Source organism: Brassica rapa, chromosome A03, assembly GCF_000309985.2.
Source record: "Brassica rapa cultivar Chiifu-401-42 chromosome A03, CAAS_Brap_v3.01, whole genome shotgun sequence".
In the NCBI taxonomy this organism is placed as follows: domain Eukaryota; kingdom Viridiplantae; phylum Streptophyta; class Magnoliopsida; order Brassicales; family Brassicaceae; genus Brassica; species Brassica rapa.
Window position 1 is genome coordinate 5717510 of NC_024797.2, and position 23666 is coordinate 5741175.

The 23666-nt window shown below is 35.7% G+C and overlaps 4 protein-coding genes and 1 long non-coding RNA gene across 9 annotated transcripts; 3 read left to right on the forward strand and 2 right to left on the reverse strand.

The window, feature by feature from the left end:
- Positions 1-724: 724 nt before the first annotated feature.
- On the forward strand, positions 725-3404 carry LOC103856953 (heat shock protein 90-2). The gene is made up of 2 exons (XM_009134094.3): positions 725-975; positions 1211-3404. The coding sequence occupies exons 1-2, from the start codon at positions 853-855 to the stop codon at positions 3182-3184; spliced, it is 2097 nt and encodes a 698-aa protein (XP_009132342.2). The 5' UTR covers positions 725-852; the 3' UTR covers positions 3185-3404.
- A 290-nt stretch (positions 3405-3694) lies between these two features.
- On the reverse strand, positions 3695-6101 carry LOC103856954 (calcineurin B-like protein 2). 3 transcript variants are annotated; one of them, XM_009134095.3, is made up of 10 exons: positions 5952-6098; positions 5384-5435; positions 5133-5294; positions 4934-5016; positions 4782-4841; positions 4590-4698; positions 4455-4507; positions 4308-4388; positions 4121-4233; positions 3695-4012 (listed from the first exon to the last, which is right to left on the reverse strand). In XM_009134095.3, exons 3-10 carry the CDS (start codon positions 5290-5292, stop codon positions 3955-3957), a joined length of 717 nt encoding a protein of 238 aa, XP_009132343.1. In that variant the 5' UTR covers positions 5293-5294; positions 5384-5435; positions 5952-6098; the 3' UTR covers positions 3695-3954. The 3 variants fall into 3 exon arrangements, with proteins under 3 accessions (XP_009132343.1, XP_033144586.1, XP_033144587.1); XM_033288695.1 differs by having other exon boundaries at positions 4308-4507; positions 5952-6101; XM_033288696.1 differs by lacking the exons at positions 5384-5435; positions 5952-6098 and having other exon boundaries at positions 4308-4507; positions 5133-5349.
- Positions 6102-9140: 3039 nt separating this feature from the next.
- On the reverse strand, positions 9141-12503 carry LOC103856955 (E3 ubiquitin-protein ligase At4g11680). Its single transcript, XM_009134096.3, has 4 exons — positions 11066-12503; positions 10352-10857; positions 9905-10265; positions 9141-9650 (listed from the first exon to the last, which is right to left on the reverse strand). Exons 2-4 carry the CDS (start codon positions 10819-10821, stop codon positions 9504-9506), a joined length of 978 nt encoding a protein of 325 aa, XP_009132344.1. The 5' UTR covers positions 10822-10857; positions 11066-12503; the 3' UTR covers positions 9141-9503.
- A 2380-nt stretch (positions 12504-14883) lies between these two features.
- Positions 14884-18309, forward strand: LOC103856957. 3 transcript variants are annotated; one of them, XR_004456750.1, is made up of 9 exons: positions 14884-15140; positions 15231-15387; positions 15482-16137; positions 16227-16473; positions 16931-17332; positions 17507-17670; positions 17763-17816; positions 17906-17949; positions 18088-18309. It is a non-coding gene; the product is annotated as an uncharacterized LOC103856957 (long non-coding RNA). The 3 variants fall into 3 exon arrangements; XR_630930.3 differs by having other exon boundaries at positions 17507-17551; XR_630931.3 differs by having other exon boundaries at positions 17507-17551; positions 17906-17945; positions 18088-18307.
- A 2444-nt stretch (positions 18310-20753) lies between these two features.
- On the forward strand, positions 20754-23543 carry LOC103856958 (heat shock protein 90-2). The gene is made up of 2 exons (XM_009134097.3): positions 20754-21001; positions 21402-23543. The coding sequence occupies exons 1-2, from the start codon at positions 20879-20881 to the stop codon at positions 23376-23378; spliced, it is 2100 nt and encodes a 699-aa protein (XP_009132345.2). The 5' UTR covers positions 20754-20878; the 3' UTR covers positions 23379-23543.
- Positions 23544-23666: the final 123 nt, after the last annotated feature.

Genomic DNA, 23666 nt, shown 5'->3' on the forward strand with positions numbered 1-23666 from the left:
TTGTGAATCTTAAAAAGTTTCTGTCCCTTGTGTACTACTAAAACGCTGCGTTTAAGTTTGTGTTAGCAGTACCAGTTGGGACTGTATCTAGTTGGAATGTTACAGTATCACTATTTGTGTGGAAAGTTCGTCTTTCTGTTTTGACGTGAATATTAGGCATGAACGTTCGGGTCTTCGGGTCGGATTTGGATCAGACCGTTACGGATCCGGATCCTTCGGACTTAATAGTTTAGGATCCGATAGGTTAATTTGATATTCTCGTTCCGAGTCTTTTCGAGTCTGGATCGGATCGAATCTTAGATAGTTAGATTTAATAAAGTAAATAGAATTTATCGATTCGGATTCGGTTCGGTTACAGATCGAGTTCGGTTCGGGTCCAGTCCAAAAAATATCTAAAACACATAAAAAATATTAATACTCGAAAAATATGAAAAATTCTATATAAAATCTGATCCAAGGAAAAAATATCCAAAAATTTATCTGATTATCCTAATTATGTTTTTGAAAATCTAAATTTTTATCCAATACCCAAAACCATATTCAAAAACAAAAATCTGAAACAAAAATCATAGTAAAAATATTATTTGTTTTAAAACAAAAAGTAGTAAATTATAAAGAAGAAGAAAATAACACATTGACCAAAAAGAAGTAAATGACTTACACCCCAAGATTATTGGGCCCAACTTGTTTGAAACTAACAAGTTAAGCATAATGGATCTCAGAAGGATCTAGAAACCCTATAACGTTTGTGTATATATATACGTAACTTCTCTCTTCACTACTTCGCATCTGCTCTCTCTCTATTATTGTACCTCCTTGATAAACCCTAGATCTCCCCGATAAGCAGCAACAATGGCAGACGCCGAGACTTTCGCTTTCCAGGCGGAGATCAACCAGTTGCTCTCGCTCATCATCAACACCTTCTACAGCAACAAGGAGATCTTCCTTCGTGAGCTCATCAGCAACTCCTCCGATGTAAGTCTCTTTTGCTTTCTCCTGCCTCGATCTGTAGATTAGGTTTGATTACTGTTGTTGTTGTATCCGATCTGAAATAGGGAACTCTTAGCTATACTGTTGCTAGCGATTTGAGTTGAATTGATTTTGGATTGATTATTGCGAGATATATTGAATTTTGTGTACGTTCTATGCGTAATGTATACGTTGTTTGCGTTTGTTACTTAATGGTTCTGATCTGATTGTGGTTAAACAGGCTTTGGACAAGATCAGATTCGAGTCGTTGACTGATAAGAGCAAGCTTGATGGCCAGCCAGAGCTATTCATTCACATCATTCCAGACAAGGCTAACAACACCTTGACCATTATCGATAGCGGTATCGGTATGACCAAGGCTGATTTGGTCAACAACCTTGGAACCATTGCGAGGTCTGGCACCAAGGAGTTCATGGAAGCTTTGGCTGCTGGTGCTGATGTTAGCATGATTGGGCAGTTTGGTGTCGGTTTCTACTCTGCTTACCTTGTTGCTGACAAGGTTATCGTCACCACCAAGCACAATGACGACGAGCAGTACGTGTGGGAGTCTCAGGCTGGTGGGTCTTTCACTGTAACCAGAGACACCTCTGGAGAGAGTCTTGGTAGGGGTACTAAGATGGTCCTTCACCTCAAGGAGGACCAGTTGGAGTACCTCGAGGAGAGGAGGCTTAAGGATTTGGTCAAGAAGCACTCTGAGTTCATCAGCTACCCAATCTCCCTGTGGATTGAGAAGACCATTGAGAAGGAGATTAGTGATGACGAGGACGAGGAAGAGAAGGACGAGGAAGGAAAGGTTGAGGAGGTCGATGAGGAGAAAGAAAAGGAGGAGAAGAAAAAGAAGAAGATTAAGGAGGTTTCTCACGAGTGGGACTTGGTGAACAAGCAGAAGCCTATCTGGATGAGGAAGCCCGAGGAGATCAACAAGGAGGAGTACGCTGCCTTCTACAAGAGTCTCAGCAACGATTGGGAAGAGCACTTGGCCGTGAAGCACTTCTCTGTTGAAGGACAGCTCGAGTTCAAGGCTGTTCTCTTTGTTCCCAAGAGAGCTCCTTTTGATCTTTTTGACACCAAGAAGAAGCCCAACAACATCAAGCTCTACGTCCGTCGTGTCTTCATCATGGACAACTGCGAGGACATCATTCCCGAGTACCTTGGCTTTGTGAAGGGTATTGTCGACTCCGAAGATCTCCCCCTCAACATCTCGAGAGAGACGTTGCAGCAGAACAAGATCCTTAAGGTCATCCGCAAGAACCTCGTGAAGAAGTGCATGGAGCTCTTCTTTGAGATTGCTGAGAACAAGGAGGACTACAACAAGTTCTACGAAGCTTTCTCTAAGAATTTGAAGCTCGGTATCCACGAGGACTCCCAGAACAGAACCAAGATCGCTGAGTTGCTCCGTTACCACTCGACCAAGAGCGGTGATGAGTTGACCAGCCTCAAGGATTACGTGACAAGGATGAAGGAAGGTCAGGAGGATATCTTCTACATCACCGGTGAGAGCAAGAAGGCTGTGGAGAATTCTCCATTCCTTGAGAGGCTCAAGAAGAAAGGGTATGAAGTCCTTTACATGGTGGATGCCATCGATGAATATGCCATTGGCCAGCTCAAGGAATTCGAGGGAAAGAAGCTCGTCTCTGCAACCAAGGAAGGTCTGAAACTGGAAGAGTCAGAAGACGAGAAGAAGAAAAAGGAAGAGCTAAAGGAGAAGTTTGAAGGACTCTGCAAAGTGATTAAGGACGTCCTTGGAGACAAAGTCGAGAAGGTCATTGTCTCTGACCGTGTTGTGGACTCACCATGCTGTCTGGTAACAGGGGAATACGGCTGGACTGCAAACATGGAGAGGATCATGAAAGCGCAGGCCTTGAGAGACAGCAGCATGGGAGGTTACATGTCTTCCAAGAAGACGATGGAGATCAACCCAGAGAATGCGATCATGGACGAGCTAAGGAAGAGAGCCGAAGCTGACAAGAATGACAAGTCTGTGAAGGATCTTGTTCTTCTCCTCTTTGAGACTGCTCTTCTCACTTCAGGTTTCAGCTTAGACGAGCCCAACACCTTCGGAAGCAGAATCCACAGGATGTTGAAGCTGGGATTGAGCATTGATGATGATGATGCCGTTGAAGCCGATGCTGAGATGCCACCGCTTGAGGATGATGCCGATGCTGAAGGCAGCAAGATGGAGGAGGTCGACTAAAAGCCTGCCCTGTTGCTGCAGTGAACGATTTTTCTCTACTTATCTGCTCTTTCTATGGCTAAAACTATTATTTTGGTGTTTTTTCTTCTTTTCTCAAGTACTATTAGTGGTGTAGTTTTTTTCTCTGAACTATAACTATTGCTGTTAAGGGACTTCGTTTCTTCCAAATCCAGAAATTGTTATTGCACGGTTGATGAGTATCCTACTGATATATTTTGTATCTTGAACTTTGCTTAAGACAACATAGTTAAAGTATGTTTAAGTACCTGGACTGAAGAGTGGAAAAAATGTAGTTGCTTGTGTTCTGTCGTTTGGAGTATTACTCTTTTCTTAAGAGAACATTAGTCTTCTATGATTTGACAGACAAGTTTGAAGACTCATTAAAAAAACTTACAGATCTCTTTTTGTCGCAACAGTTTCAAGATTCTTTGCATCGCTGCTCTCTACATAGTAGATTCACTGGCCATTGTTATAGTTCTGAGTGAGGTTTTTTGGGGGAAAACACACAGGTTGAAGCAAACCACTTGGGTAAAAGATCTATCAATTTCAAAAGTTTATATATCATATGGACCAGTTGTATCTACAAATAGGCCTGGTCAAGATGTAAATCGAAAAGAATTTTGCCTCGCAACAAAGCTCAGCAAGAGAAAAATAAATGAGTTCAGAGAAACAAATTAACTTTCACAAGAAAGCTCAACGAGACAAATGAACAAATAAATGAGTTCAGAGAAAGTCTTTGTAGATTGCTCTTTTTATCGCTCTTTTTATCTTCAGGTATCTTCAACCTGAGAATGGAACACAAAGCTTGGAAACGTAGTCGTGATATCCCTGCAAGCACAGACACAACATGGTCACCACCTTTATTGAGAAGAAACCAGAGAAGCAATTCTGTTGTATAGATTTCAATAAGTCCCGGTTACAAAAACATAAACTCACTTGAGATATTGAAGAGTCATGTTCTTGAGAAGGCTAGGATGTCTAAGAACAAGGCTTCTCCACTCTTCCTTATCAATCTTTCCATCGTGTTTCGTGTCTGCTTCTTCAAACGTCTAAAACAAATCAAAACTCAGGGAAAGTTACTCTCAACTAAAGCTATTGTGCGAAGATGAGAAAAGCAACTTACCTTGTCAATTATATCCTCAATGACAGTATCCTTCAGGTTCATTCCAGATTCAGCAAGCGTAGCCACAACCATTTGTTTCACCTGGACAAAAACAGCGGTGAGGATGATGATAAAGTGCAGTTTAATATGAAACCTATTTGAATATACCTCTTGCCGTTCTATGAAACCTTGCTGTTTAAGATCATATAGCTGAAATGAAACTGCAACAACAACATATATATATAAACCATGAATCGGAAACAATATTAGGACATTATTTTTTCTAAGCTATAAGGGACTTACATTGGATTTTGTCATCTATAGGTGCATTGGGATGGAATACAGAGAGAGCTCGAGCAAACTCCTCAAACCCAAGTATTCCATTGTGCTTTGTGTCAAACAAATCAAAAACCTACAAACCAAATGACATATGCTTCTTAAGACTTGATCTTTTGGGGGGGAAAAAAACACTTGTAGTAAAGAAAGAAATATTACTCGATCAGCAAACAAGCTCTCTTTCTTATTTGTCTTAAACAATGCCAACTGAAACTCCTCCTGAACCAAAGTTTTAACAAGAGATGAGTAAACTAGACTGAGATGGTGTCAACAAATAATGAATTGACCAAAAAGATTACACAAGCTCTTACCTTGTTTATAAGCCCATCATCAATCACAGCACTGCTGATTTTTTTAAACAGCTCATAAAGAGCTTCTATCTCACTGACACTAACTGCACCACAAACCAAGTTCCATTTATTTTTTTATTTTTTTCAAACCAAGTTCCATACAATCATATAAACCGAACTAAATTAAAAAAAAAGGAATAGAGAAGCTGATAGGCAATACAAACTGTGTCTCTCGAAAGCAATTCAGGGTCACCAAGTCCGCCACCAGATTGTTTATACAAATCGAGATCAAAACACCCTAAAACAGAGGTGCATAAATGCTTAACACCGTCTATGCACTGCGTCATGATTGATAACTTATGCAAATCATAACTCTCCATGCCTGCAAAATAAAACAAAACAGGGAGAAGAAGTAAAGCCTAAGTGAAAACTCTACAGAAACAAAACATATGAACAAATATAAAAACCCACCTTATAAGTTTTAACCTTTGGTCTGAGAAAAGGCAGAGCGCTCTGCGATGATCTGTAATTGTAAAAGCAGATGAGATGTAAATTGTAATCACTTAATAAATCTTTTGGTCTGACAGAGTAGACATAAGATTGAATGTAACACACACAACTTGAAAAAAAGTTAAAGATAGGATCAGACAAAGATTCATAATAACAAAATAAAGGCAACAAAACATTGCTTACACACTATAAACTGAAGTCATTGTCATTATTACCAGATGTTACTTATGTCCACATAAACACAAACGAAGGCTTGAATGATATCATTGGCAAATTATTTAAAAAGATAAACGAGAATAACGATGCAAAAGCCTAAAAATGTTTAATTCACATAACAAACCAAATTTATATATCTAATTTTCTTAAACATTAGAATAATGGAACATTGCTCTCTAAATCACTCCGATTCAACATTACAGTAAAACGGATTCGTGATGGAATCACACGTTATGCAACTCTTATACTATTCAGTAGTTGTGAACTGAATTGGTTTTACAGATTAACAGAAATCAACCGAATAAAAAGTTACCGTTTTTCGATGCTTCTGATTGTATTCCTCAATCTCAAGGCGGCTCTTTGGCGGTTGGAAGGTGGTGGAGATTGGTAGTAAGGTGAGAGCCGATTCTGGTGTAAGCAGAATGGTTTAGAAGAACAAATATATTTTACAAAACCTGAGAAAATCTTTTAAACTATTTATGTAAATAAAATAAAGAAATAATCTTTTTAGCATTAACTAACTTTGGTCTACAACTTTTTAAATCAATTAATCTTATATATTAAAACAGAAGTCACAACCTTAATTCATGTGTGATTTTTTTAAAAATGGACCTAATGGACCTATTCATAGAAATTCATACTATATTTTAATTCAGACTAATAATAAATATAATTTTTAAAATATTTTAATCATAGTATCTTTTGATATTTTTCATTTTAAATATAAATATATTTATTTTAAAATTCTAACAAATCTGTTTAAAAAGATTTTTACAAGATCTTCATTTTTGAAATTATATTTAAATATTTTCACTAATTTCGAAATTAGTTTAAAATATTATTATACATTAATATATTCAGTTATATAAAATGAAAAATAAAAAAAATCTATAATATTTTAGTTATTATATAATCATAATCAATCATATTAAATTAAAATTATTATCTTGAGCTAAATATAATAAAATTGTATTAAACTTATATATTTATATATTTTATTTTCGTAATTATAAAATATTTATGTTCAAAAATAAAATCTAATATGTTGGTAAGATGGGTTAACATTATCAAATTATATAATACATGTATAAAAATTAACATGTATTTATTTAAAGTTAATAATATAAAATCTTTGTAACTACATTAATTATAATATATTTTCATTTTAAATATAATATATATTTATATATTATATTTTAAAAATTCTAATAAATCTGTGTAATATTTTTTTTTGTCACGAATAAATCTGTGTAATATTTAAACAATAACTTAATGTATTTTAAGTTATTGTTTAGAAATGAAAATAAATAAATTATATCCTATTTTATCTACTTTTATAGTCATGATCATGTTAAAATATAATTATTATACTAAAATAAATATGATAAAATTATATTCAATTGATAAATTTATAAATTTTATTTTCATAAATATAAACTATTTATTTAAAATATAATATGATGATAGAACGACTTAAAATTAACAAACTATATAATACATGTCTAAAAATTAACATATCTTACACTTTTATATATACAATAATAAATTATCTAAAATAAATAAGCATAAAAATATTGGTAAAAAGAAATCCAGTTTTGAAATACGGGTCAGAATTTAGCATAAATTAAATACAAAATATTTTTTAAATATATTTTCTCATGAATCCCCTATATTATTTTGCTTAATAATTAAATGCAAATACAATAAAACAAATATATAATAGGAAGTGGTAAATACATAAGGTTTAAATAATTAATTAATTATAACATGTAAATTATAAAATTATTGTATTTGAAATAGTTATATAAATATTTAACTATATAATTATCATTAAAAATATATACTACTTATGTTCTAAAACAATAATTTATGTATAGAAAAATGAAAACAAACACCTGTGCGGTTGCACGGGTCAAAATCTAGTTATGTTGTTGATACAGCTGTTAAGCCACGAATGAGTGAAGCTCCAACAACTACTTGTCACACGTCGCATTTTGTGGAGCCTGTGTTAAATAATGCGCTGTATTTAATTATACGACCACGTTTTACTCGGGACTTAATTTGCACTTTATTACGGAACCGTTTAATGTTTGGTTTGGTTTTGTTTTATTTCCGGTTTACGTTATAGACGATCTGAATTGAACCTGAACCACCGGTCTCATCAGTTGTCTTTTAACGTTTTCATTTCACAATACATCAAAATCGCAGCAATAATCAACATTTAATGTATATACGGGTGTGTTAAAAAAAAAAAGTATATACGGGTTGTAAGGATATATATATGGAGAACCTTTTTAAAATATTCAACTCGATTCAGAAAATGAATATTTCGTGTGTTTTGAGGCATTTTGATGATTGTGTAAATGGAATTTAATTGATTAAGCGTATGATTGTACAATAAATCAATTTTAGAATGTAAAATCTCTGACGAACTACATAAAGTTCGTCTTCGATCGGTTTAGGCCGAATTCAAACTGTTTGGTATACATTTTCAACACAAAACCGACACTTATTATACCGAATAGGGGCGAATACATACGATTAAAAGCGGTTTACTAAGCCTTGATAGAGTCACTAAACCAGCTCGACTTGGACGACAAAAGCACAGCGAGGTTCGACCCTATAGACCCGGTACGTGTCAGGGAATCAACACGATGGTGCCTGCACCTGAAAGAGCCGGCGTGTGTCGTCGGAGTCCCAACGGCGTAAACTCGGTGAGTTTTGGTCTAGGTTCTGCTTCTTGATCTGTTCGACGGGAGAGCCTCCGGAAGGTTGGGATTTGATCTTGCCTAAATTTATGGAATACTTCTCCTCCGCCATATATTTTCTGACAACTAGAGCTTAAGGGTTTTCTCTCGCCGTGGTTTTGATGAAAAATAAGAACGATTCGTACTGTTTTTGTTGTTTCATAGACATGTCTGTGGGTATTATATGGGGACTTAAGAGACAAGGCAACTAAATTAGTCGTTGTAAGGTTGTTGACAAACTGCATTTTTAAGATTCGGGTGGTTTAGTATTCTAGAAAAGAATAAATAAGAATTAGAGGGAAATATTTGACTTAGTGGTTATATTCTTCTTTTTCTAGTTACACATTTACACATTTGTGATCGTCAAATAGTTAGAGAAATACATGGATAAAACCAAAATATAATTACTGAAAATATATTGGAAACAAATTGTGTCTAAGCGCCAAACAAAACCCTAAAACTATTTAATTAATTTGGCGATGTTGTAAGTTGTAACTAAACAAAAAAACATCCAAAAATGTTAGTCTCCTATTTGTAGTATGGGGATGACCTTGAATTCAAATCTAAATTAAAGCACCTTATTGTTGAAGTCAAAGTCATTAAGATGCCTTGTGAACCGAAGTTTATGTCCAACATGAAAATCAGGTATTCTAACTGTCGTACACCAGTTGAACGTATATATATACCATGAATTTGGTAACTACAAAATTAGTTTGGAAGCTTATGTAGTTACCTCGTTTAGGTTAAATCACTGAGGGGTTAAATATGCTTTTATTAGCAAATAGAACTGAAAATACAAGGCATGATGAGAAATAACCATATGAAGTGTAAACACTATTACTATTACTTATCAAAAAAAAAGAGTGTAAACACTATATCAAGATTTTTATAAATGTTGTGGCATTGTGATTTGTATCTCCTCACAATGTACTTTACGGTTACTGGTGAGCTCTTTCTGTACAAAACTTTTGACACTCACTCACACAAGTAACCTACTTGCTTCAAACCAAAAATAAAAATAAAAACCTTTGAGAGAAGAAACCAAACAAACCAAAAACTATAGAACTAAAATCAGAGTCTCTTATGAGCTCTTGTCTGCTTTAGGGTTTTGTGCTTTTTCATCCGGAAAGATCTTGTTTGCAGAGAGGACAACAAGAGATGATACGAAGCCACTGATCTACACACTTAAGGTGAAACTTATGTGAACATGGAAGCTTCCTTACTTCTTCCTTGTCTTTATACTTTGCCAAACATATACAACACTCCTGCATATCAAGAATAAAGAAAATCAAAACCTACTTTTTTCTATCATATATCTATCTAAGATTAATAATATACAACATTTGATGTCAGAATACTTAGTGGATCAGACAGAGTAATTACAAATGAAACCAGTTCCGGTATAGCATCATTGAATATCTGATTGATTAACCATATATTCAATTTTTGCTAAAACTCTGTCTTAAGAAAAACCCTTATGGGTCTGCTTTGATATGTGAGTCAAATGATTATAACTTACAGGATCATCAGTTTTAGGAGCTGAATCAGAAGCATTGTCGTCGGCTCGTTTGTGTTTCCAGCTAGGGAGACTAGAGATTTGGTCATCAGATGCACCTCTGTCTGAAGATCCCATGTTCATGTTGTATCCAAGGAGACTACTAATGAGAGGCACAAGGCAACAGAGGAATAGGAAGAGAAGAAAGGGAAAAGAGTAGCAGAGAGCGTTCCAAGAAAGAAGAGAGACGCAGAGAACGTGAAGCTTTGGAGCATGGTTGAAAGAACCGAATCTAGAATCAAACACCCAAACATTCCCAACCACAAACCAAATCGCAAAGAACAGCTCTAGAGACGTTCTGCACTTGTTCATCAAATGAGAGCTCCTGAAATTTAAAACATATACGATATTAATACAACTTCAGGATCTTGCAAAGGTTATAGTATTCAAAATCAAGAAAATATAAGTTACCTAGTTTCATCTCTGCCTCTGTGTTGCTGCTCAATATCGACAAACCAGTTTCCTTGGTTTAGTTGGCGAAACCGACCATATAATAGCATAAGACTGAGGAGACATCCCACATCATAACCTGTGATCCATAACCTCACTGGCCAAACAGGTCTCTCTTCTTTTGAGATAGCTAGTGTGAGTGTAATCACTGTAAGCTGAACAAGCAGGGCTATAAGCTCAGACATCATCCACGTGCTGGAGTTAAAAGGGTTGGAGCCGAGATCTGATCTTGATCCGTTTTGATAGTGAAACACTCTTCTCAAGAAGATAAACCATCTAGCTCTAGATACCCTCATAGCAAACCTTAAGTAGAAGGACCTCTCTTGAACAGAGGCAGGCGCATGAGTGTTGTCACTTCGTGGTGGTGTGGTACTCAATGAAGAAGATGATGAAATAGTTATGGAGACAATATTGGAAGATGATTCATCCATTGGAAGTTTTCCAAAGCGTTCAATATATATTTAAACCTTCAAAGAAAAAAAGATTGAACATTAAAAAAAAAAAAAAAAAACTTCTGAAAGTTTATAAGTTGTGAACACACACATGAAACTTGGAAGTATATAAACGAAAAGATCATGGAAAAAAAACACAAGAAAAAACACAGAAACTAAAGAAAAGGAATCATGAAATTTACATGACCTAACAATAATAAAAACACATGAAAAATCTATATACCTTATTTGCAACCACCAAAAAGGCAAAACTCAGCTCCGTACACGAACTCCACGACTTCCCGAAAAGGAGGAATCTATTTCACAAAAGGAAAGTACCTCTAGTAGCCTAAGCTTTGAGTATAGAGATAAGCTTTTGTCTGAAATGAAATAGGTTTTATAGGGATAACTTGTTTCTAATATAGGAGAAAAGATTGAGAAGACAGGAACAAGAGAAAAAGATGATTACAAAGAAAGATTAGGAAGGTGTTGTGTTTATGTCAGGGAAGGTGAAGTTGGGCGAGAGATGGCGACCAAGAATCACACCATAACAAAAGGATTGTTTATATATTTTATAAGAGACAAACTCTTTGAAGTTTGTGTTTTGTTTTGTTTGCTTACGTTTGAAGAGAAACAAAGAAAGGGAGAGGAAGAGAACCGTTGGCCTAATCTAACACCTGAGGTTTTGTTTATGAAGAAATGTTTAGATCGCAACTGCTTATTCCAACCGCCAATGCAGACCTTCTCTCTCTACTCTGTTTCTCTCTCTCTAGGATTGAGAGGAAAGGGAAAGATATTTTATTTGATTTCTTTTTGTTTTGTTTTTATTTGTAGAATTTTCGTTTTGGAAAAGAAATGGATAAGAATTAAGAATATCTAGATGAAGTCATCAATTCAAAATTCACCGTATGACAAATCTTTTTGTTATAACAGAACAATCTTTCTCGCTTTTTATTATGTTGATCATTTCCCAACTATAGTGATATTAAATTTTAATAAAAAAATATACTATATATAAAATTACAAATTTTTCCTCTACGTCCATAACTTAACCTTGTAGCAGTATGGTTCTTATTCGATTCAGTGATTTTACATATGTAATTATATTAAATCATATATATACACTTTTATTTGGATTAAATAAATAAATGATGCTTAAGATTACTAATTTTGACAACAAGATTGTATAACTTGGCGGGAGGAAATGGGAAGGAGTGGGGGATGGTTGGCTAACTAATCTCAACCAGAAGAGTCTATCAATTATCATTTACGTTGTGGAGTGGAGCCCAATTCCTCACTTTCTTTCAGTTTCCACGTTGTCTTTTGTCCCATTATTATTTTTATTTTTTGAAAAAGGCTTTTGCCCCATTATTGAGTTTTATTTGTCAGATGATAGTTGTGAAAAAGTATATGATTAAAAATGAATAAAAGCGAATACATTGTGAACGAATTAATATTCTAGAACTTTCGCAAATTTTTAAAGTCAATTATGTGAATACTATATACGTATATGTTGAAACCTAGAGTATTCAAAACAGAATTTAGTTCTGCATCTGTGAAAATTATAAAAGCGCTTTAGAACTAGTATTCTGGTTCCGTTGGTCAATCATTCAAATATGTTGACTTTCTTACATTGTATTTTGACACCAATTCACATTTACAAATTACAAGTTGAAGTTTCCGAGATTGGAAATAGAGTAAAAGCTAAATGACTATGCATGGTATATCTCTAAAAATAGTAAGTACTAACAGTTGACACTGACAGCACAAGATCCAAAATGAATTTTTTTTTATCTAAACGACAAGCAATTTTAACTGTTATCTATAGTAACCTTCAAGGAACTACGATTCTACATCCGTCTTATCGACTCATTGCACTTTGTAATTTAAAACTAAATAAATCTAAACTCTTTGATTTACACATCGAATGAGGATAATTTAATTTAATCATCATTTCATAAGGTTTAATCGAATTTGAAAGCTTGAACATAAATCATGTTTCTCTCCGTGCATCGTCGACCATATGTATATATGTCGGTCTCGTCGACAATTCGTCGACCAATGGAGACATGCAACATCATGATTACTTTAGCATGCGAATATTTCATGAATATTGACTAATTATTATATTATTTTTATAAGAAAAAAAGAAACTCCAAGGCAACATCACTCAAAGCATAACACGTGGCTTCACACGAACACACAGACAGGTGGATAAAATTAATATCGTTAGCTAAGTTGAAAGTTTTTTTTTTTTTTTTTTTTTTTGTTAAGTTGTTGAAAGCTCATTTATCCAGTTATGAGTTATCAGATAGCCACAGGACTTCTCGGTTGTTTTTGGTGGTTATTGTAATCCCAACATCACTTTCGTCTTTTGTTAAAGTTAATATAAACTCTGTTTTTGTAATCCAAACACGTATTCTTTCTTTTTTCTTTTTATACTTCATCATCGCTTCACATTCTGGATTTCCACAGCACGAGAAATCAGGGCCGGTCCTTGACTAAAGCGGACAAAGCTATAGGTTTAGGCGGCAAAATTATGTTACATATTTCAGGGGCAGCAATTTTGTTAGAAATGATAGTGGTGTAGTAGTTGTTGCTATAACTTGGATTATGGCTTCGATTCTTTACTCTTACATTTTTATAGGCTATATATTTTATTGATAGATCTAAAGTTTTTGAGCTTTAGATGCCACATAGTGATGGACCGGACCTCTGAGAAATCCTTGTCAAAATCAGCTAGATCATCCCACATTACTTTCAGTCTGCCAAAGTAAACTTCAACTGCATTGCCATTCTGTTTGCATGATGCAATCCAGCATGAAGTTGATGAACTTTTTGTATCATCGCTTATAGAAAAGCCTCAGTTGAAGGCTTCCCCACATAATCTTTGCGCTGTCAACCAGTGATATTGACGGTCGCAATTTTGGTTCTACACTCCTGTAGATCCAACCAATGATCATAGCATTCACAATATCCCACTTTTTTCATCTTCTGGTTTGTTGACTGGTTGTTTCAGAGTGCCATCAACGAAACCTATCTTTTGTTTGGTTCTTAACTAGTTGAACATCAATTTTGCCCATTTTTCATAATTTGCTCCATTCAAAAGAATGAGTGTCTAAACTTGTCATGTATTATCTAAAGGATGGAGATAATATGGAGAGACAAGTGGATCGTTTCTCCACCAGTAGCTCATGTCGGTGACGCCATGCTAATCGAGGTAGATCAAAAAAAATCTCATCGTAACAGTATATTTTGGTGGTTCGTAAATTTATTAGCTTTGTAGAAAATTTAGTTGTTTGGCTGTGATACCATAACAAACTAATATAAACTTTGTTTTTGTTATTCATCTCAAGGTCAATACATCGATATTTATACACATGATATGAGCCGTAACAATAGGAGATAACTACTACAACCAATAATGTTGTGTTTATTTAAATATATGTTTATCCTTAACTAATATTTCGCACATATCACCGTCTGTTGATATAGGGTTTGACTAAGTTTTGAGTTAAGGTTAGTGCATATATAACACCACAAACTTAAGACCTTATCACACCAAAATTACTAGTGCCTCGTAAAAACAAGGATCTGAAGAATAAATCTGATCCAAAAAGTTATACCAAACTTGAACTGAAACTGATAAAATATATGATGAATAGATTCAAAATTTTAATATATGGAAAAACCGGAGCAGAACCAAACTGAAATATTCCAGACACATAAAAATAAATGATCATTAATTATATGCTTAAATATATTAATTATTTTTAATATAATATCTAAAAATATTCTGAATTATCAAATACTTGGAAAAATATCTAAAATTTGAAGAAGAAAAACTGACATTGAAGTAAACTACAGTTAGATATGTATGACCCCGAATTATTGGGCCCAAATTATTCTATGGGTCAATCTGGGCCCAAGTTGTTTAAAATTAACATATTAGCGTAATGCGTAATGGATCTCACTTAAGAAGGATCTAGAAATTCTGTATTATGTGGGTATATATCTAATTATATAAAAGAATGTTTGAGTCTCTCCCGTCATGTCCACGTGTAAATTCTTTTGATATAGACTTGACGCGTGTCTCGCTTCTCCACAAACCGAGCTTTCTTCACTCCTTTTCGCTCTATTGTTTTGGGCTTCAGTTGCCAGGCCCGTAAGTGAAGATGAACCCTAGATCGCGTTTCGCGTTTACACCATCGCCTCCGTCCTGACTTTGCGATTCCGGTAACGGTTCAGCCGATACTTAACTCCCATTTATTGTTACCTCCACGATGTGCCTTCAATGCGGTCGTCGCGTCGCATAGGCGGTGAGTTTTTTTGTATATATAGACATCAGATCTCTCATCTTCGATTCATCAAATCTTTGTTGCTTAGTACTCATATAGATTCCGCTTCAGTTTTGTCATGTCTACTCCCAGGGTTTTCTTCTCAGACCTCAAGTCCGGCAAGTGCTCATCCGCTGTTGAGGCTCGGCTTCTGCGATTCTGGGAGGCGAAGAATGTCAAACGCGGTGGGGAGCTGATGTGGGTCGACATGCTCTTGATTGATGTCAATGTGAGTTATTTTCATACATGATTAATCCGATTAAACTCTTCGTGTTTGGTTTTTTTTTCCTAAAGTTTAATCAATTTTTTTTTTCATGTATCAGGCGACAATGATGCAAGCCACCATCTATGCTAACCGCCTTTCAAGATTTCGTTCCAAACTCGCCGCCGGAACGATGTACACCATCTCTGGATTCGACTCCCCTCTGATGATCCGGTTTAATGATTCCACCGCCTTTGATGAGCTAACCGAGCCGGTTAGTCCATTACCTGAAGAAGGATTCCGGTTCCGTAATCAGTCTGAATAGCAAGGGTTCATCGTGTTCGTCGACCTTTGGGTAATCTCAAACAATGGAGTTTCGAAGAGAGTTATCAGAGACGGATCGATCGATCTGTATTCGTGTCGTTTCGTCTTGCTTCTGGATGAATTGATTTGATGCCATTAATGATATTCTTAACTCCATCAAGCCACTGCAACCACGTTTTGTCATTCAATACACCTTCTATCTCTTCAAAGGCGGTGCATCTCAAGCTATAAAAAGCTGAGCTTTCATCCCATAAACATTATCCTCACAAATCAAAATAATCCTTGAAAGTTATTTGATTTTTTAACTCAATATTGATGTTTGTTGTTTGCTTTTTATACTTTTATTATATGCTTGAATCAGCAACGCAGGGCCGTGCTAGGCAGGAACTAGAAGACTCTTGCTTTTCGGATTCCCTTCATTAACATAATCAACAAACTCAACTCTAAACACAGGTTTGTTAAATCTATCGTTGTACTTTTGTAATTGAAGACTCAAAGTTTTACACTTTCTATGGTTCTTATTTGGATTCGATGTGTGAAAGGCTTGGTAAGAACCATTTTTGTTTGGTTTTGGCTCCGACAAGAGAGCTTGCTGGTCCGGTAGCAAATAAATTCAGAGAAGCCCCATCTCTCGGTGAGGCACGAAACAGAACAGCAAAATGAGAACTCTCAGATGCAGAATTTCGCTGGTGTTGGTGGTGCTCCTGTTGGTGATAGTTTAGGACCTTCACGTCTCTCTCCGGCTGACTTCTACGTCTTGAAAGTTTGACAGGGCATGTGAATCATAATGTAAGCTTTTGAATTTTTTTTTACAAGTTATATACTTTTGGCAGGTAATGCTTTAGATAGTAGATGATAGTTTTGAATGTTTTTTTACAAATTATTGACTTTTGGACATGTTATGCTTTAAGATAATGGATGATAGTTGGAGAGCAAAATTTGACAGAGAGTGAGATAAGATGGCTTTAGGCTATGCTTTAAGGCTTATGGTATCTAGAGAGATTGTATTCCTGATGGTGATGAAACTGCTAACAACATTATGAGTGTCTCATGTCCAAACGAGAAAAATGTTTCCTGTGTCTGGATTTTTTTTTCTGTTTTTTTTTTGTACCTAAGATGTTATGTCTATCAATTGTATTTTGGAAATCCACATTTGTTCTGTTTCTAAAAACGTTTATATATGTGTGTACACACATGTAATCTAAACTTCTAAGCTCTTCATATTATGTGCAATGTTATGACTCAGGAGGATGATAAAGCTGAGGCTCCGGAGGATGAGATGGTTGTGAAAGAGCCTGAGGTAGAAAATAAACAGAACTGGAACCGGTGTTTGAAAAACAGAAGGAGAGGAGGCAGAAAGCTTTGAATGAGAAAGAGATGGATAATGTTGCATACAATGACTTCGAAACTTCTATCAAGCATTACTCCAAAAAGGCATTAGGGAGAAACAGAAACATGAAGAGGTGAATCGTTTAAAGAGGGAGACTGCTGAAACAGAGGAATCACATAGACGAATAAGAAGAAGAGAGTAAGAGACCCATGACAGAGCGTCAAGCTGCAGAGAGAGAGAGAAGCTACTAGACTGAGAATAAGGCAAGAAAAGGCACTTCATCTTGACGGATCTGAGAAAGGACCTGATGCTAAACATGTAAGTTATCTTTTCTTTAACACCCATTACTTATACTTCGTTCATGAAAGGCCAAACTATTACTTTCTATGCAAAGCACATCAGTCTAATTTTTATGCTGTTGGGATTCAGAACTTTGTGATAGTATAAAATTTTAATTTTTATCAAGCCTTATAAATCTCTTTATAAATGCAGGAGTCAACAGAAGTTTTTTTTTATTCTTTATCGATGCTTGAAGCGGTAACTCATCTCTCTCTCTCTAAATACATGTATGTATATATTTCTCAGTACAATGTCTTACAAATACGCTTATCTGTTTTGTTGAAACATTTGATTTGTTCTGGACCTTGCGGGGAATGGTAACATCAAATATGTGTTATTTACAATCTACATAAATACATTGACAAAACTGCAAACTTCCTTTGATTGTGTCTCTTGCTGTTTGTTCTAGGAGGCACATATTATGAACATAAGATGTCACTTCTGGCTACTACAAAGTATCAAGGTAAAAATTAGATTCAAAATTTCTCTTATGCAATTCCTGATAACTTTAAAACTCATCATAGTGTTTTCACCTTTTTCTTCTGGTGATAGGATCATTTGAAGAAGATAGCATGGTGATGGATTCAAATATGTAGGTAACAAAAACCACAACTCTTTCTCCCCACTTTCCAACTATTTGGATATTTTAAAATCATTTATTCGTTTATTGCTTTTAGATCTTTTACATTCATGATTTGCATCAAACAATGTTCACTGTACTCTTCTTCAATTAGTGAAGGGAAGAGCCAGAGGATGAGACATGGGTCATTCCGGAGATAAACGTCGTGCCGTGGTGGAATGTTAACGTATAGATCTGAAGGAGAGGCCAAACAAATCTTTTCTTTAGTCGATAGAAACACAGTTTTTGTTTTTGTCGAGAGTAACTATATAAAAATTAATAATATTTTATAAAAACCGAACGAGAGGCACAATATAAAACAACGTGATAAAGAATATATAAGCATAATAAAACTATAATATAAAATAAACTAAACATATCACAAATTTACACAACAAAAATAATTTATAGTATTCTTATATCAAACAATTTTAATCAAAAAATGACAAAAATAAAAAAAAGAGCAGTCACGAAAAATAATGATTCATGCATAATATATAACAAACTATTCAAATAAAAATCAAATATTAGTTAGTATGTTTAGTTTTCTCAAACATTCCTCTAATCATACTAACATTGTAACAATCTATTACTTTTTGAAAGTGGGGTGCTGCATTTTGTGTCCGTAAAGGACCAGAAGAAGAACGTTTGGCTACATAGGTATGTCTCTGCATTTAAATAGATTTGTGTATCATGTTATTGGCTTAATGCTTTCGTGTTGATCATTCTGTTTATGTGCAATACTTGGACCACAGAGAGTGAGCATGATCGAGTATGAACTCAAGAACATGTGTAGACTTTAACATGGTGAGTCAGCATCCCCGATTCTGATGAACTCATGTAACTGATCTTACAGAGGGAGATGATCCCCTGAATTGGCTGTTACCATCAACTATTGTTTGTTTTATAAAACAAACAAATCTTCTTTTTTTTTCCACTGTACTTTTCTATATATAAAACAAATCTAAAATAACCAACAACTGGATGCAAACCTCTTTGAATGTGAATGTGTAAAGTCAAAAAGTAGGCTGAATCAGTCCAATTAATTGTTTATGACACAAAGACAAAATTAAGAAAAACAATATTTTAAACTTACGACAAATACTCAGTAACATATTATTTAACCGTACAACAGCATGCTACATACAAAGACACAGCACTCGGCGGTGAGCAACGCAGCACTCGGCAGAGAGAAAGAAGAAATCGGCGGAGAATAACGGAGAAAGTAGTGAAAGAGCAACAGAGCAATGGCGGATAGCAATGAACAAGAGGCATTGAGATGGATCAAGTGACGGAAAGAGTGAGATGGACAGACATGAAACAAGCGACAGATAGTGTGACAAGAGAAAGGAAATGAAATTGCTGCAGTTCAATATGGCACAAGGGAGGTTCATAGGCTCTCAGACATGGTAAATTAATCACTCTGTTAGAAAACATATAACAAAGGTACATGCCCAATTGTGCTTATTTCTTTCAAAGTAGAACCTCATGAAAGAAAGTTGACACCTATTGAAGATATCAAAGCTCTAAACATGAAAACATAAGTAATTTCAAATTCTAACAACATTAAAATCTGGAATCTTCTTTGTATTTGTTCAAAGTTTGTTATACGAATCCTTCTTTGCATGTCTCTCCACATGTTCAGTGCATATATCATAAGTTAGATTGTATGTTATGTGTGGTCATGTTAATTTTGTACTTATTGACTATAAAATGCATTTTATTCATGAATGGTTAACGGTAACAACTGTATTTGGGACATGAAAAAAAATACAATAGTGTTGTACTTAATAGAAAACGACAATAATTTCACAAATAATCCATTTATAATTAAGCATGAAAAAAAACACTCATTAATTCAAATAATAACTCAGAATATATATAAAAGCTAACATCTAACCATTCAATTATTATCCAAAATTCTTAAACAAAAGAACTTTAACCATTCATAATATAAATTGTATAACAAAATTAACAAACACCATATAATATCATACACAAATTCATCAACAAATAATAATCACAATATAACAAAATTTGTTATACTTTGGTGATAACTTTTTTGAATCAACAACAAATTTTGAGATACAATTATGATTATCATTTTTCAAAATTGATTATATATATATATATACATATATTATAAATGGGGGCATTTACATCAAAACAGACTTTTGTCGAAATGGAATAAAAATTTGAAAAGAAAAAATTTCAAACACTTATGAAAATAAGATAAATAATATTTTGATAATGGGTTCAATTAGTTGGATTGTAAATGCATAACTTTTATTGTAAGAACTCAGTTTGTCATTTTTAGTGCCATAGTTGTAAGTTTTTTTATCTACAAAATATTACAATTTTTAAACAGTTGATTAAAAAAAAGCATAAAGATATATAAGGTGGTAAATTAAAAGGTAGAGTCCATTAAATAAATCATATACTAATTAGAAACAAACGTTATAAATAGTTTTATGTGTACTGAAACATGTAAGCAAATCAACCAATTAAGCACCATAAATAAAAAAAAAAATTTAAAAAAACAAAAAAATATTTAAATTTTGTTCATTCTGCTTTTTACCTTATATATAATTTTTAATGACAAAAAATAGATACACAAATTTCGAATCGCGTAAGACAAAAACATTGAATATTTTAAATTATTTTACATTTATCTATAGTTTTATATATTTTTATAATAGATTATCAAATTTATATATTAAAATAATCATACTAAATATATAATTAAAATTAAATTTAATAAAAAAACCCGGGCGTAGCCCGGGCCGACCCTAGTATATATATATATACACACAACTACTTCCTTCATAACTTATATCTTCGACTACTTGGCTGCTGCTCTCTCTCTCTCCTTGATAAACCCTAGATCTCCCCGATAAGCAGCAACAATGGCAGACGCAGAGACCTTCGCTTTCCAGGCTGAGATCAACCAGTTGCTCTCGCTCATCATCAACACCTTCTACAGCAACAAGGAGATCTTCCTTCGTGAGCTCATCAGTAACTCTTCCGATGTACGTCTCTTTTGCTTTCTCCTGGATCGATCTGTCGATTAGGTTTGATTAGTGTTGCTGTTGTATCCGATTTGAATATTGAAGTAGGGAGCTCTATGATATTCAAATCTGTCTTCCTAGATTTAGTTTTGCTACCATGGTTAAGCATTAGGTGTTAAGCTTCGATGAATTTGATTTTCGTCTTTTATGAGATAATCGCATCTTCAATCTATGTGCATTCGGTTTGTTTGTATACTTATGGTTGGATCTTACTCTGGTGACTTAGTTTTTGAATGAAATAAGTAACTCGGAGGTATAGTTTTGGATTGATTCTACGAGATAGTTTGAGTTTCTTTCTATGCGTTTGTATACGTTCTTGCGTTTGTTACTTAATGGTTTTGATCTGATTCTTGTGAAACAGGCGTTGGACAAGATTAGGTTCGAGTCCTTGACTGATAAGAGCAAACTCGATGGCCAGCCAGAGCTTTTCATTCACATCATTCCTGACAAGACTAATAACACCTTGACCATTATCGATAGTGGTATCGGTATGACCAAGGCTGATTTGGTCAACAACCTTGGAACCATTGCGAGGTCTGGTACCAAGGAGTTCATGGAGGCGTTGGCTGCTGGTGCTGATGTTAGCATGATTGGGCAGTTTGGTGTTGGTTTCTACTCTGCTTACTTGGTCGCTGACAAGGTTATTGTGACTACTAAACACAATGACGATGAGCAGTACGTGTGGGAGTCTCAGGCTGGTGGGTCTTTCACCGTGACCAGAGACACCTCTGGAGAGAGTCTTGGTAGGGGTACTAAGATGGTCCTTCACCTCAAGGAAGACCAGTTGGAGTACCTTGAGGAGAGGAGGCTTAAGGATTTGGTCAAGAAGCACTCTGAGTTCATCAGCTACCCAATCTCCCTGTGGATCGAGAAGACTATTGAGAAGGAGATTTCTGATGACGAGGACGAGGAAGAGAAGAAGGACGAGGAAGGAAAGGTTGAGGAGGTCGACGAGGAGAAAGAAAAGGAGGAGAAGAAAAAGAAGAAGATTAAGGAGGTTTCTCACGAGTGGGACTTGGTGAACAAGCAGAAGCCTATTTGGATGAGGAAGCCCGAGGAGATCAACAAGGAGGAGTACGCTGCCTTCTACAAGAGTCTCAGCAACGATTGGGAAGAGCACTTGGCCGTGAAGCACTTCTCTGTTGAAGGACAGCTCGAGTTCAAGGCTGTTCTCTTTGTACCCAAGAGAGCTCCTTTTGATCTATTTGACACCAAGAAGAAGCCCAACAACATCAAGCTCTACGTACGTCGTGTCTTCATCATGGACAACTGTGAGGACATCATCCCAGAGTACCTTGGCTTTGTCAAAGGTATTGTCGACTCGGAAGATCTCCCCCTCAACATCTCAAGAGAGACGTTGCAGCAGAACAAGATCCTTAAGGTCATCCGCAAGAACCTCGTGAAGAAGTGCATGGAGCTCTTCTTTGAGATTGCTGAGAACAAGGAGGACTACAACAAGTTCTACGAAGCTTTCTCTAAGAATTTGAAGCTCGGCATCCACGAGGACTCTCAGAACAGAACCAAGATCGCTGAGCTACTCCGTTACCACTCAACCAAGAGCGGTGATGAGTTGACCAGCCTCAAGGATTACGTGACAAGGATGAAGGAAGGTCAGGAGGATATCTTCTACATCACCGGTGAGAGCAAGAAGGCTGTGGAGAATTCTCCATTCCTTGAGAGGCTCAAGAAGAAAGGGTATGAAGTCCTTTACATGGTGGATGCCATCGATGAGTATGCCATTGGCCAGCTCAAGGAATTCGAGGGAAAGAAGCTCGTCTCTGCAACCAAGGAAGGTCTGAAACTGGAAGAGTCAGAAGACGAGAAGAAGAAAAAGGAAGAGCTAAAGGAGAAGTTCGAAGGACTCTGCAAAGTGATCAAGGACGTCCTTGGAGACAAAGTCGAGAAGGTCATTGTCTCTGACCGTGTTGTGGACTCACCATGCTGTCTGGTAACAGGGGAATACGGCTGGACTGCAAACATGGAGAGGATCATGAAAGCGCAGGCCTTGAGAGACAGCAGCATGGGAGGTTACATGTCTTCCAAGAAGACGATGGAGATCAACCCAGAGAATGCGATCATGGACGAGCTGAGGAAGAGGGCTGAAGCAGACAAGAACGACAAGTCTGTGAAAGATCTTGTTCTCCTCCTCTTTGAGACTGCCCTTCTCACTTCAGGTTTCAGCTTAGACGAGCCCAACACCTTCGGAAGCAGAATCCACAGGATGTTGAAGCTGGGATTGAGCATTGATGATGATGATGCCGTTGAAGCCGATGCAGAGATGCCACCGCTTGAGGATGATGCCGATGCTGAAGGCAGCAAGATGGAGGAGGTCGACTAAAAGCCTGCCCTGTTGCTGCAGTCGATTATTTTTCTGGACTTCTCTGATCCTTTTTATCGTTTGAACCCTTTTATTTCAGTATTTTTTCCTCTTCTAGAGTATTATTTGCTTTATGTACGAACTATGATCTTTTGCTATTGAGTAAGAAGAGGGTTTTGCAGTTGATGGTTTGTTTCTAGCAAATCCAGAGTTTTTTGCAGGGTTGATGGTATCCCCACTATTCTGATCTTTGATTATTTTGTGAACTAGAAGCAATGATAGTGTCTGTACAAGTGAAGAGACTTTGCT

What these genes read in the sequence shown, in the direction of transcription:
- LOC103856953 (XM_009134094.3), top strand. Translation starts at nt 853, where the DNA reads ATGGCAGACGCCGAGACTTTCGCTTTCCAGGCGGAGATCAACCAGTTG. An exon ending in TCATCAGCAACTCCTCCGAT is followed by an intron (nt 976 to 1,210) that starts GTAAGTCTCTTT and finishes GTGGTTAAACAG; the next exon opens with GCTTTGGACAAGATCAGATT.
- LOC103856954 (XM_033288695.1), bottom strand. Translation starts at nt 5,292, where the DNA reads ATGGAGAGTTATGATTTGCATAAGTTATCAATCATGACGCAGTGCATA. An exon ending in GCTTTCGAGAGACACAGTTT is followed by an intron (nt 5,017 to 5,132) that starts GTATTGCCTATC and finishes TTTGTGGTGCAG; the next exon opens with TTAGTGTCAGTGAGATAGAA. An exon ending in AGAGCTTGTTTGCTGATCGA is followed by an intron (nt 4,699 to 4,781) that starts GTAATATTTCTT and finishes TTTGGTTTGTAG; the next exon opens with GTTTTTGATTTGTTTGACAC.
- LOC103856955 (XM_009134096.3), bottom strand. Translation starts at nt 10,821, where the DNA reads ATGGATGAATCATCTTCCAATATTGTCTCCATAACTATTTCATCATCT. An exon ending in AGAGGCAGAGATGAAACTAG is followed by an intron (nt 10,266 to 10,351) that starts GTAACTTATATT and finishes TTTAAATTTCAG; the next exon opens with GAGCTCTCATTTGATGAACA. An exon ending in CTCCTAAAACTGATGATCCT is followed by an intron (nt 9,651 to 9,904) that starts GTAAGTTATAAT and finishes CTTGATATGCAG; the next exon opens with GAGTGTTGTATATGTTTGGC.
- LOC103856958 (XM_009134097.3), top strand. Translation starts at nt 20,879, where the DNA reads ATGGCAGACGCAGAGACCTTCGCTTTCCAGGCTGAGATCAACCAGTTG. An exon ending in TCATCAGTAACTCTTCCGAT is followed by an intron (nt 21,002 to 21,401) that starts GTACGTCTCTTT and finishes CTTGTGAAACAG; the next exon opens with GCGTTGGACAAGATTAGGTT.